The sequence below is a fragment of the Sphaeramia orbicularis genome, chromosome 5 (assembly GCF_902148855.1).
Source record: "Sphaeramia orbicularis chromosome 5, fSphaOr1.1, whole genome shotgun sequence".
NCBI classification, from domain to species: Eukaryota; Metazoa; Chordata; class Actinopteri; order Kurtiformes; family Apogonidae; genus Sphaeramia; species Sphaeramia orbicularis.
In genome coordinates this window covers 35585701-35599470 of record NC_043961.1, presented here as the reverse complement: position 1 = coordinate 35599470, position 13770 = coordinate 35585701, and the positions used below count along the sequence as shown (strand labels likewise).

Here is a 13770-nt window from a genome sequence, read left to right as displayed (position 1 = left end):
AACTGTCTTGTATGACTGATAATCAGTCTGTATTTCAGCTCTTAAAAGCTGCTGCTTGTTCCACTAATACTGATTGTCCCGTATCCTTGGCCTCAGACAGACTTCAGCTCAAACAGTCCTACTTGCTGTGTCCTTTATTTGGAAAATCACACAATGATCCACCCAAACAGCAACAGGGAAGGATGATGTTTTGAGCAGCGGATACGTTCCTCAGTGCCAGAGATCGCCTTGTACTCCCCGTGACACGATCTGCCTCTATGTTTACTAGATAACAAACAGACTACCAGAATAAGTCAGAGGACCAGCGGGCTGCCTGTGGAATCTGTACTGGAGTGTGTGCATTCTTGCGTTCTCTGCAGTATTTTCATGGTCATCTCTGCTTCTGTTTCTCCTCCTTCTTATTACTTTATCTCTCATCCTCTCCTTCTCCATCTGACAAATATTTCCTCTCTCTCCCTTTTCTTGTTTTCTTTAAACAAGGCCACATACAGTCAACAGTCGGTTAATGCATCCCTCCCTCATGGCTCTCTCCACAGTAGACATGGTGGACACCCAGCAGCTCCTGGCCTGGCCTGTGGGTTTCAGTCTAAGCCCTGTGGACCTGTCAGAACTGGACGACAGCTCCCACTCCCTTGACATGAAGCATCTGGCCACGTTAGACTATGCCTCCATCTCCACCTCCTCCATTCCATCCTCCCTGTCTCCGCCCTCACTCATATCCTCCGTCTCCTCCGCTGGGATGACCTACGACCTCAGCCCACCGCAGAGTGAGGAGCATCTGACCAACATGGACTACACCAGCATGCACAGCTACAGGACGGAGGCGGACACACACAGTGAGTCAAGTTGGTTTTAATGGGTGTAACCAGAGCTGCTTTATTACTAGATCATTTGAAGTGGTGTTTATCTATAGTCGGTGATATCACGATAAGCATGGACCTGTTTCAGAGACGCACACATCAGTAACAAGAATCCAAAACACACACTAACACGTTGACCCATGGGGATCCACGGCTTTTAGATGTGGTAGTTTTTATGCTGTTGTGTATCCGTGCATGCTGTACCGCATTTGTCCAGCAGTCACTGCCAAAGCATTCTGGGTATAGCAACGTGATTGTAAGGCTACTGTATTCCAAAATTGCTAATATCTCCCAAAATATTAGTCCTATCATCTTGCCGTTTTCGCTAGTCTGTTCCTTGACCAAAAATACATAAGTACGCCACACTGCAGCAGTCAGCTCTTTCCGGCTTTTATATGAATCCCCAGACACACATACATACACACGCACACACACAGAGGCCACTTGGCTTTTATAGTATAGATTAAAATCGACTGGACAGGAAGTGAGGTGGCATGTCTCCCTATTGGTCAGACCTAGCTTTAGAGTGACTGTTAATAACTGTAAGTGACAAAACATTTGGCTAATGGCTAATACCGAAAACAACAAATTCACAGCTTAACATATTTACCTGTCTTTATCATTGTAACACAAATTACACACACCTGAAGTGACCTTTACATTTTCCATATGATGTGTCATTTTATCACAATTTCGTACCTAACAGTGACTAGGTCAGGCTGGACAATATATCAAATTGACGTTTGTATTGATTTTTTCTTTTTACTCAATGTAAAAAAAATTCTGAAATCCAAGTTTGTGTTTTATCCTCTGGTGACGTTCCAAAATATTTAGAATGTAACACATACTTATTATGAATATATTTTGTAGTCGGTGTCTATAAGTGGTGCTTTATTTTATTTTTATTGATTTAATTTTTTAATAAATCATACACTTGACATCCTTGCAAGTTTTTTTGTTAGTGTTGTTCAGTGATATAGCTAATACTGTCTAAAGCATATAGATTTATTTAAGAAACAATGATTTGATGTTTCATCATGCAAAGTGATTTAAACTGAATCTACCAAAGCTGGAAATAAAAATGTAATTTTTCATCCGAACCTCCCAACCCTTCTAAGAGGCTAATGTTAGTTTACAAAACCTGAGGTGAAATTAACATATTTAGTTAACAGAGGGAACATAAAATTATAAAATGAATATTATTTGCAATTTAGCTTAATTTGTATTTGCGATTATAAAGGAAACACATGCTAAAATATACACCCAGTTAAAGTCATTAGAGCAACTCGGGTTTTGATGTAAAGTCAATAAGCACGACAGGATGTACCCCACTCCACGCCCACTTTACACTTTCCGACAACCTTTTTAAAGTCACTTAAAGACGGTATTTGCCGCTGACACGGTTTCACAGCGGTACATTGTTTTACTTCTATATCAGTCCTTTAAGCGTTACCACACCCTACCCCAAGTAGCTTTGGTGCATAAACTTAAACATGTCAAGGCTGCATCATGTCATATATCTACTCTATGTCGAAGATGAACCTACTTGTTGGAAAATAAGTCGTTGGAGGTGTGAAACACTTAGCACAGGTTCTAGCAGCAAACCTGTTTTCTTATGTATTTCTCCAAAATAAGGCCATGCTGAGTGTGAACCAGTGTAGGAAACACACTGACAAGCACTAAAAACCTCATTCACTTTCATTCAGAATCAGAAAATAACACTGAGGCCAATTTGACATGACTGGTTAGCATATAATAAGAAACCAGAGTTAATGAGAAGACTGTACTGGTGTAAACATGAGGTTACAGTCTGTCTTCCTGGTGTGTGATTCAGTGGGTGTACTGGTGTGTTTCTCTGTCAGATCCAATCAAAATGGAGCCTGAGTCCCCTCCACAGTACTCTGACAGTCCGGTGTTCTCCAAGCTCCAGGATGACACATCAGCAACAGCGTTAAACATCGAGTGTCGAGTGTGTGGGGACAAAGCCTCGGGGTTCCACTACGGCGTCCACGCCTGTGAGGGCTGTAAGGTAAGGACTGTGAAACTGCCGGCAGGTTTTGTACAATTAAAGTTGCATCACCAAACTTTGACTTTCTACATATATTTTTATGATGTGGGAAATGTCCTTGAAATACCAGGCAAGTGACTATTTTTTGGTAATTTCTGCACACATTACAAGACAGTGACAGCAACAGTTACAGTGAGGACAGTGAGACATGAATCTCAGGTCAAATATGTTCTACAGGGTCTGTAAGGTCCACCTCTGCATGAACAGTGAGTGTACCTGCTTTGTTAGGTACCATGAAGTAATGGTACTAATGTAAGTAACTGATGTTCAAAGGGATAATGGTGTCTGGATCAGCATTTATGTTTCAATGTTCTAAAAGGGATGTTCTAACACATGTTCCTTTCACCTAACATGCTTTTTCTTGCATTTTTTTTGCCAATTATGTGTAAGGAACCAAATATGATAACTTCACTGACCTTGATTTTCTACATAACAGTTAAAACTTTAGAAAAATTTCACAAAAGTAATAGTCTTTCTATGTCCTCCATTAACACACTAAGGTTGAAATGTTGAATATCAGAGAATATATGAGCACCCTATAAGGAGTTAAATTACACTACAAAGAATAGCAGAGTAATAGGTTGTGTTTATAATTTATGATGCACATGAGCAAGGAAAAAAATACAAAATTACTGTCTTAGGGTCATTTCAGGAAACAGCAGTGGGTGTAGAAATACCTACTGCGGATTGTTAGGTTTTGTTTCTCTGCCAGTCTTCCTTCTTCTGTCACCATGTGTCATTCGTAGGTGAAACGTGTTGGTGGAATAAATAATCATATAATGCATGGAGAGACGTGTGCAATTTTTTTCGTCATCCTTTTGATGTCTGTCACCAACCACAAGCCCCATACATTTTCCACTCTGCAAGGGTTCAACAAAGGCTTGAGCTCTTGCAGACATGCAGCCAGCCCCTCTGAGTCTGTCTGTCTGTCTGTAGAGGGTATAAATAACTAATACTGTGTGGGGGAAGTTTCACACATCTTTCCATTTTCTTTGAAATTTTGAAAGATTATAAGAAAAAGTACATAGACTTTTTTTTTGTCCTCCACAGAAATAAGAAATCAATTGACAGGTTGTTTCCAAGAAGCTTTCATAAGTCTGACATGATTCCTGATAAAACGGACGCAATGTTTACTCCCGTTTTGTGATATTTGCAGTGTGGCCAATATCTGGTACAACATTTAGAAGATTGTTATTGGACTTGATTGCCTCATGTTACAATAAATAGACAACCTTTTCAAAACCCTGCATGACAAAATATCTTATTTGATTTTTATTATTAATGTAGCATTAAAATTATTGACAGTTATAATAATGTTTGGATTTAGAATGATGTATTTTGGTGCAATTACATGAGATTTTTTTTTTTTTTTTTACTTTTTTCTCCACAGCATTGGAATAAAGCTTCACAATGACACAACTGACATGGACTGCATGTCAAAAAACAAACAAACCCATAAAGACCCCATCAGCAACCGGTGACACAAACCGTCTACTGATCTAAACTCTTTAATACCTGTTGATCCACAAGTCCTATTAATACATGTAAATAATTGGTGTAAAATCCAGTTTTTCATCTTTTCATGGTCATCAGATATGACGTTCAGAGGCACCGTAGTGAACGTGGACACACCGTCATCTTCTACAACATTGATTCACCAGTAAAACCCATGGAGTTGAATCAATGACGGTGGATGGAGACACGTGTTGTTACATTCAGTTAGCAATATCTTTGCAGAAAAAGCAACTTTTTCCAAATTTTTCTCTGTTTTGATATAACTGACTTTGAATTTACTCTAGGGCGACACGGTGGTGCAGTGGTTAGCACTCGTGCCTCACAGCAAGAAGGTCCTGGGTTCGGTTCCAACACCAGTCAACGGGGGGTGGGACCTTTCTGTGTGGAGTTTGCATGTTCTCCCTGTGTCTGCGTAGGTTCTCTCCGGGTACTCCGGCTTCCTCCCACCATCCAAAGACATGCTCTAATAGACATGCACTAATTGGTTAATCTAAATTGCCCATAGGTGTGAATGTGAGAGTGATTGTTTGTCTCTATATGTCAGCCCTGCGAAGAACTGGCGACTTGTCCAGGGTGTACCCCGCCTTCGCCCCTATGAAGCTGGGATAGGCTCCAAGCGACCCCCGTGACCCTAGTGAGGATAAAGCGGGTTCAGATAATGAATGAATGAATTTACTCTGAATTTTCATGAACATCTACATGATCTGTGAATTGAATCGAGGAAAATACATGATCCACATCAAAAAATTCTAAATATAGAGGATAATATTATTTAAAAAACTGGTGATGAATCAGTTGAGAAAGGTAGAAATAGAGAAGAAATCATCTGGGAACTGACACAAAAGTAGCACTGGGTCTTTATGGGTTAAACTAAAATGTTCAGCTTTCGTTAAGTGTCCAGGATGTTGTTGTATGTTGACAGAAACACCACAAATGCAACACTAAACCCACTGAAGTTGTTGTTGCATGTGAAATTGTTCATGCACAATGTGTTGCATTCAAGTCCCTCTCAAACAATTAACTACTAGAACTATAAGTTAACTGTCAGAACTGTTTTTTTTCTAATGGAATGAATGAATAAAGGGTGTGGTTGCATGACAAGAATGATATGATAAGAATTTTCATATCAGTTAACATCACAAATTATCATCATAAATACTGACTCATTATTTAATTATTGACTGAAAAGTGAATGAATCAGATGGTTGTTTGTGGTTTTAATATGTCCAATAGTTCCAGTTTTGATTTTATGGTGTATATCTTTACCTTTTGGTCTTCTATTTTTCTCTCCTCCTACTGTCGCTTACCACTTTTTAAATTCTTATTTGTATTTTTTTTTAGCTGTTAATGCCATTCATGCTTTTGCTACTGTAATTGTGTTTTTCTGCTTTAACAAGAAAAATATCCCCAGTGCAGAACTAATAAAAGATTTTCCTATTTTTCCTTATCTTTACATTTCACAATTCCAGAAGTATAAACCTTAAAATGATTAGACTGACAAAATCTTTTTTTCAGTATCAACATTAATAGATAAAACAGCAAACAGGAAGAAAACTCCAAGGCACTCTCTTTTAGCATTAAAGTGCCTTTATTCTCACGGCATGGTCATGTTGAGACCTTAAAAAACACTTCAACACGTTTGGGCTTCAAGCCTTCATCAGGAAGTCAAACAAAGCAGAAGCCTGGAAAACTGTAGGTTCTTTTAAAGAACACAGCAGCAAAGCAAAGGAAAGTAAACAGAAAAGCATATTTGAAGTGTTTTAGCTGACAGTGTAATGATAATTATTATAATCTAAAATTATATCATGATAATTATCCTTCAAATACGCCACACACTTACACAAAGCTATTGAGTTACACCAGCCCATATCTTGACTCTTAAGTTTATTAAACATCAAATTAAGACTCACTATGTAATTGTAAGTTGTTTAGTAAACTGTAAATAATTGTACATTTGGGACCCGAGGAGCCATTTTGGGAGTTATTATCAAAAGGTTTGGGAACAAATGCACTAAAAGTCTGTCGTATATTTGCCTGAAGAGAAAATGCCTGTAGTTTCATCTTAGAAGGGATTTGATATAAAGAGTTAAACATACAAAGCTGTAAATTAAATTCAAAGAAATGATAAGAAATGAAGTGCTTGGACATATACAGTTGGCAGTAATTATTTTCCTTTCAGGTTCCAGACTTACACTTATCCATTTGAGTTACATCAGCCCATATCAGTCACTAAAGAATTGTTGTCGCTATTAGAGAGAAGCACAAACTATTAGCAAAGGGCTTCTGTCAAGTTTCTTTAAAAAAAAAAAAAAGATAAAGTACGAGTTAATTGTGTCTGAACAGATGTCAGATATATTTAAGTTTGAGGCTTTGTGACGTTGTGAATTTAGTCATGTTATGTTAAAATTGTTATGTCACCTTCATTCTGATCTTTGGTGACCTAAAGTATGACAAATGAATTAAGCACACATCTAACGTGCACATATTCTTTAACTCATAAAGACCCAGTACTACTTTTTTATCACTTCCCAAATACATTTTTCTCTATATTTAACCTTTCTCAAGTAATTTATCACCATTTATTATAATATTATCCTTTGTACTTAGATGATGACGACGATGAAGAAATTCTTTTTTCAGTCATCACATAATAAAACTACTGTCGACACTACAAACATTACCAACAGGTTAGTGACTGAAAAAGCACTTTGCATTTTTTCCAGTAAAAATCCTGTATTTTCCTATATTTGATTCACTGATTATGTAGATGTTCATAAAAGCTCAGATTAAAGTTGAGGGTTATTATATCAGAAACAGGGAAAACTGAAAAAAATTTTACTTTTTCAGCAAATATATCAATAACTGAACATAAACCATGTGTCTCCATTCACTGTCATTGATCCAACTCCATGGGGTTTTACTGGCGAATCAGTGCTGTAGAGCATAGGTGTCAAACATGTGGCCCAGGGGCCAAAACCGGCCCACCAAAGGGTCCAATCCGGCCCCTGGGATGAATCTGTGAAATGCAAAAATTACATTGAAGATATTAACAATTAAGGATGTTCAAATCCTTTTAGGTCAATTCAACATGAAGTGGGTCAGACCAGTAAAATACTATCATAATAACCTATAAATAATGAAAACTACAAATTTCTCTTTGTTGTAGTGTAAAAAAGGTAAAATTACACAAAAATGTTTACATTTACAGACTAGCCTTTTATAAAAAATGTGAATAACCTGAAATTTCTTAAGAGAAGTCTGTGGAATTGTACCAGTATTCTGCCTCTTATTAAATGTGTTGTGTATTTGTAGATCCACTGTGATCAGTAAGTTGTGATGCACGTGTATAAATGATAAACTAAGGCGTAATATTGTCCAAATTGCACTTATTTTTCTTAAGAATTTTCAGGCTCATATTTGTTCATGTTATTTTCAAGTATGGTTCGTAGATGTAAATATTTTCATCACGGAATTTGACTTTTTTCAGAAAAAAACTTTAGAGTAACATTATTTATAAGTTCTTATCCTATTATTTATATTATTTTACTGGTCTGGCCCACTTTAGATCATATTAGGCTGAATGTGGCCCCTGAACTAAAATGAGTTTGACACCTCTGCTGTAGAAGATGACGGTGTTTCTACGGTAACTACGGAGCCACTGAACGTCCAAATGGGTCATATCTGATGACCATAAAAAGATGAATAACTGTATTTTACACCAATTATTTACATGTATTGATAAGATTAGTGGATCAACAGGTATTAAACAGTTTAGATCAGTAGGTGGTTTTGTTTGATGGTGGATGTTTGGGTCTTCACGGGTTAACTATAAACATAGTTGTTCAGTTACATCAGTCCAGAGTAAATGAAGAGGGCCATGGTTGTGGTGTTACTCCCCTCTGAGGCTGAATGAAGGTGAGGTACAGTGGTCATTGTTCTGCCGAACTCTCAGGGGACGCTCACCAGAAGAGGGGGTCAGCCAAGCAGGCAAACACTTAATTGTTTCAAAACAGAAAACATTCTTTATTGAGGCGGAGTCTTGACCCCCTTTAACTTCCTCATTCTTAAAATAAACTAGGATTAAAATGGAACATGTGTGAATGAAAGGAATGAAGAGCCTCCTTTAATGTCCACATGGAGGTTTTAGTTGTAGACCTTTAGTAACATTTTCCACTTAGAGTTTAAAGTCTTCTGCTTTTGTTTTTTCTTCTTCTACATCTTTTCTGTTTCATTTTAGACAAATCACCAAACTTGTGACTGAGTGTAGGAGTGTGAGTTGGGAGTTTGACCAAGGCTGTTTAGCTAATAGCTGAGATAAGCAAAGATCTTATGGCTCCGTTGGGGCCATGAGGTTAAACCCATCAAAGCTCAAATCCATCCAGAAGAACAATCTGCTTTTCCATACACCTGTGGGTTGTATGATTGACTTCCTCACAGATTAGAGTGAAGCAGGTATCTAATCTGCAGGTGTGGGTCAGTGTGAAGAACTGCTCCATCAACATGTGACTTGCATTAGAACATATGTTATTGGGGAAAGGTTTTCTGCACTAAAATGTGATGTCCACTTTTCCTCACATACAGCTTGTTTGTACCATTTTATTTCCAGTTTTACAGATTCTTTAGTAAATACCCCATTCATATTAACCCATTAAGACTCAGTGCTACTGTTGTGGCAGTTCCCAAATGTATTTGTCTCTGTATTTTAACCTTTTTTAAGTGATTTATCATCATTTATTATGATATTATCTGCTGTATTTTGCTTTTTTTTAAGTGAAAATGTGGTATTTTACTATATTTGATTCACTGATCATGTAGCTCACAGGTGTCAAACATGCGGCCCGGGGGCCACATCCGGCCCGCCAAAGGGTCCAATCTGGCCTGTAGAATGAATTAGTGAAACGCAAAAATTAAAATTACACAGAAGATATTAACAATCAATGGTGTCATAATCATTTTCATTCAGGTTCCATACAGACACATACAGACCAATTAGATCTCAATTGGGTCAGACCAGAAAAATACTATTATAATAATCTGTAAATAATGACAACTGCAGATTTTATCTTTGTTTTAGTGTAAAAAAAAAAAAAGTAAAATTACATTAAATGTTTACATTAACAAACTATCCTTTTACAAAAAATGTGAATAACCTAAACAAATATGAACAACGTGAAATGTATTGAGAAAAGTACATGCAATTTTATCAATATTATACCTGTTACTAAATGTTTTGTGTATTTGTAATTGTCATGCAAGGTTATAATAGTTTTGGATTCTTAATTATAGTCTAGTTTTATTTAGTTCTGACTTTTTTTTCTCTAATTCAGTTAGTTTTAATTAGTTTTTAGAGCATGTTTGCTAGTTTTTATTAGTTGTCATTTTTTTCTGAATGCTTAGTTTTAGTTTAGTTTAGTTTAGTTTTAGTATTAGTTTTAGTTATTTCATGTATTTTATCTTCCTCACCATCCTATTCAAAGAAATTACTGAGGCACGGATCAGTGGGTTACTCTGGACACTTTATTTGGGGGTCGGGTTAGGGTGGCTCATTGACTGAGCAGAGACACAAACACATGTACATTATGATGTATAAATTCCCTACAGCAAGTTGGGGGGTGGGAGTGCGATCCATACACAACGTCACTTACTTGAAAACAATGCGAAGATGTGCAAAGCGTGAGAGGAGATGCACAAAGCAGCCAGCAGTTTAACCAGATAGAAACATATAAACCAGCTAACCAGCAGTAAACCAGATAGAAACATATATAACCCAATTCATCAGCAGTAAACCACACCTTAGCAGATATCGCATCTCTTAATCATCTCCAGTTCCATTATTAGCCAACTTTGCTTCAGTTCAGTTCAGCTAGCTGTAGCTAGTACCATCAAACTTTTTTTTTTTTACATTCTAACAGGTTCCATACCTCTGTAATTGGATTAGTTTTCCTCCTCCTCTTTTCTCCTCTTCTAAACTGTGCAGTTCAGGGCTTGGAAGGCCTTTTCATGGTGATAAACTCTCCAGTCTTTACCTGGATGCTAGTTCAACACTTGTCTAACACTGTCCTTTAGCTCTGCTATGTCTCTGTCACTCACGCGCACACACAGTGAGAAGAGAAAAAAAAAAAAAAACGACTCATCACTCATCACTAAAGTAAATCCCAGACAGGACTGTGCTGCTTTGTCCCAGCTTTAGTCTGTATGTTCCAGGTAGAGTGGGGACCAGAAGACGACTGGAAACCACAGTGACCAGACATGACAGACTGTGAAGTGTCCTATGGTGCTGTTAGCTAAAATTGCTGGAGTGAAATAAATCAATTTGATATCAATCCGACATTGACAAAGATGACAACGAAGGGAATTTTATCCATAGTTTTTATACGTTTTAGTTAGTTTTGTAAGCTCACTATACAGTTTCAGTTAGTTATCGTTTTTTTCTTTTAATTAGAGTTTTTATTTATTTCAGTTAACGAAAATGTTTTTTCAATTTTAGTCTTCATCATTTCGTTAGTTTTCGTTAACGATTATAACCTTGTTGTCATGTAAGTTATAATGCACATGTGTAAATGATAAACTGAGGCAGAATATTGTTAAAACTGCACTTGTTTCTCTTCAGACATTTCAAGTTGTTCACATTTTTCAGATATTTAAGGAAATGTTGTAGATGTAAACACTTTCATAATGTAATTTTACTTTTTTCACTGTTATTATTTTACTGGTCTAGCCCACTTGAGATCATATTGGGGTGAATGTGGCAACTGAACTAAAATGAGTTTGACACCCCTGATGTAGATGATAATAAAAAGCTCAAATCAAAGTTAAGGGTTATTATATCAGAAACAGAGAAAACTGAAGAAAAAGTAACTTTTTCAGTCAAATATATCATTAGCTGAACTTAACCCATAAAGGCCCAAACAGCTACTGGCGACCAAAACCAGCTACTGATATAAAATATTTAATACGTGTTGATCCACCAATCCTATCAATACATGTCAATAATTGGTGTAAAATGTAGTTTGTCATCATTTCATGGTCATCATATATGACCCATTTGGATGTTCAGAAGCTCCATAGTTACAATGGAATCACCGTCATCTTCTACAACATTAATTCACCAGAAACCCATGGAGTTGGATCAATGACAGTCAATAGAGGCACTGGGTTTATTTCAGTTAATGATATATTTTACTGAAAAAGTCACTATTTCTTCAGTTTTTTCTGTTTTGATATAATGACCTTTGAATTTACTCTGAGCTTTTATGACCATCTCTGTGATCAGTGGCTTAAATAGAGGAAAATACCTAAGAAAGATTAAATATAGAGAAAAATGTATTTGAAAACTGCCACAAAAGTACCACTGCATCTTTATGGGTTAAGCCCAGTGTGTCCATCCACTGTCACTGATCAAACTTTGTGGGTTTTACTGGTGAATCAATGCTGTAGAAGATGACAGTGTTTCCATGTTCACTATATATAGAGCCTCTGAACGTCCAAATGGGTCATATCTGATGACCATGAAAAGACAACAAACTGCATTTTACACCAATTATTTATATGTATTGATAGGATTAGTGGATCAACAGTTACTAAGCATTTTAGATCAACAGATGGTTTAGGTCGTCTGCATCTGTTTGGGTCTTTATGGGTTAAAATAAACAAATGCATATACACTGTCCTGTAAAATGTTGCTGTTGTAGTATTGGTCTAAAACATTTGTTGATGTAATATTCTCTGTCTATTTGTGTCTCGCAGGGTTTCTTCAGACGCACAATCAGGTTAAAGTTGGTGTATGATCATTGTGATCTTCACTGTCGCATTCACAAGAAGTCTCGCAACAAATGTCAGTACTGCCGCTTCCAAAAGTGCCTTAATGTGGGCATGTCACACAATGGTAAGCCCAAGATACTTGCAAAATTATCTTTTTGTAATCAATGCATGATTGTAGAATTGATGAGGTAGTGATATAATAATGCAAAACACAGTATTTTACAACCGTCTACAGGGAGTTAATGCTGACACTGTATTCATGGAAATGTATTCTTATTCACAGTATTTTAGCAAAGATATACTGATATGGTCTTAATAGTTATGTATATTTCGGAAATTATAAATCTATATAACAATGCTACTGTTTTCACTTGAAGCTTACTGTTCATGCATTAGTTCTGATGACTATAAATAACCAGATGTAGTTTACAAGAGCAGCATTTCTTTGAATTTGTGGCCAGATGCCCCTTGAGAAGACTAGCTACATCTTCCCACACTGCTACCAGTTTGGTCTTTGAGGTGTGCTGGTGATATATGAAGCAAAGTACACCACTGCCGTATCGGGCACCCGCTTCTTCTTCTGCGGTCTTCGGGCGGTGGCGCAACCCTTGGCTACAATTTAGTTCCCATAATTTGTGCAGCGTACTCGTCTTCCTGTCAGCACGATTAAAAGATGAAATTGTGTTCAAAGGCAAATTTAACCCCCTCTTACAGTCTGTAATTTCTTCTTGGCTGTAAAGTGTCATCACACTGGCAGAATCTAAACAATGAAAAGCAGAAAGTGTGGTTGGATGTTTAGTGAAATAGACTGATTGAGCAAGAAACATTATATTTTAAGTGGATCTTTACACATATTTATCACCGTATATACATATGTGTGTGAACATGTGGATAAAGATGCTCCTCATATATGCAAAAACAACCTGGTGGAACAATGAATGCAAAAATAACAAGTGGTGTCAGGCACAACAAACCCCACCCCTCGCACATATTGTACCTTATTTTGGCATCAATCCAGCTGATGTCAGCATATCAACTGCCTCTATATACAGTACAGGCCAAAAGTTTGGACACACCTTCTCATTCTTTGCATTTTCTTTATTTTCATGACTATTTACATTGTAGATTCTCACTGAAGGCATCAAAACTATGAATGAACACATGTGGAATTATGTACTTAACAAAAAAGTGTGAAATAACTGAAAACATCTCTTATATTCTAGTTTCTTCAAAGTAGCCACCCTTAGCTCTGATGACTGTTTTGCACACTCTTGGCATTCTCTTGATGAGCTTCAAGAGGTAGTCTTGAATCTATTCTGGGTCAGTGGCAATCTACAAACCCAATTTGGTATGACTTCAACCAATAGTTTTGCTGCTAGAGTGTTAACAAACAAACAAACCGAACCAAATCAAAAACAATACCCCTTGCCTACCCCCCGAAGGGTTTCAGGGGCAACACTAATGTGTTTGCAGCAACATTTCACACAAAAATTCTGAATTTTTTTTTGTGTGCAAATTTGACAGCAATTGTAAGGCTTTATGTGCTGTTTTCATTAGCATTCATAC

The 13770-nt window shown here is 37.0% G+C and overlaps 1 protein-coding gene across 6 annotated transcripts in view; it reads left to right on the top strand.

The window, feature by feature from the left end:
* pparg (peroxisome proliferator-activated receptor gamma) overlaps positions 1 to 13770 on the top strand; it is a 51050-nt gene that overhangs the window by 18599 nt on the left and 18681 nt on the right. For 3 of the 6 annotated variants that reach the window (XM_030135115.1, XM_030135119.1, XM_030135117.1), the window contains exons 2-4: positions 537 to 836; positions 2723 to 2889; positions 12190 to 12328. In XM_030135115.1, the coding sequence (XP_029990975.1) occupies positions 537 to 836; positions 2723 to 2889; positions 12190 to 12328 (606 nt within the window). The remainder of the gene's footprint in view (positions 1 to 536; positions 837 to 2722; positions 2890 to 12189; positions 12329 to 13770) is intronic. The other 3 variants (XM_030135120.1, XM_030135116.1, XM_030135118.1) reach the window with 1 other exon arrangement.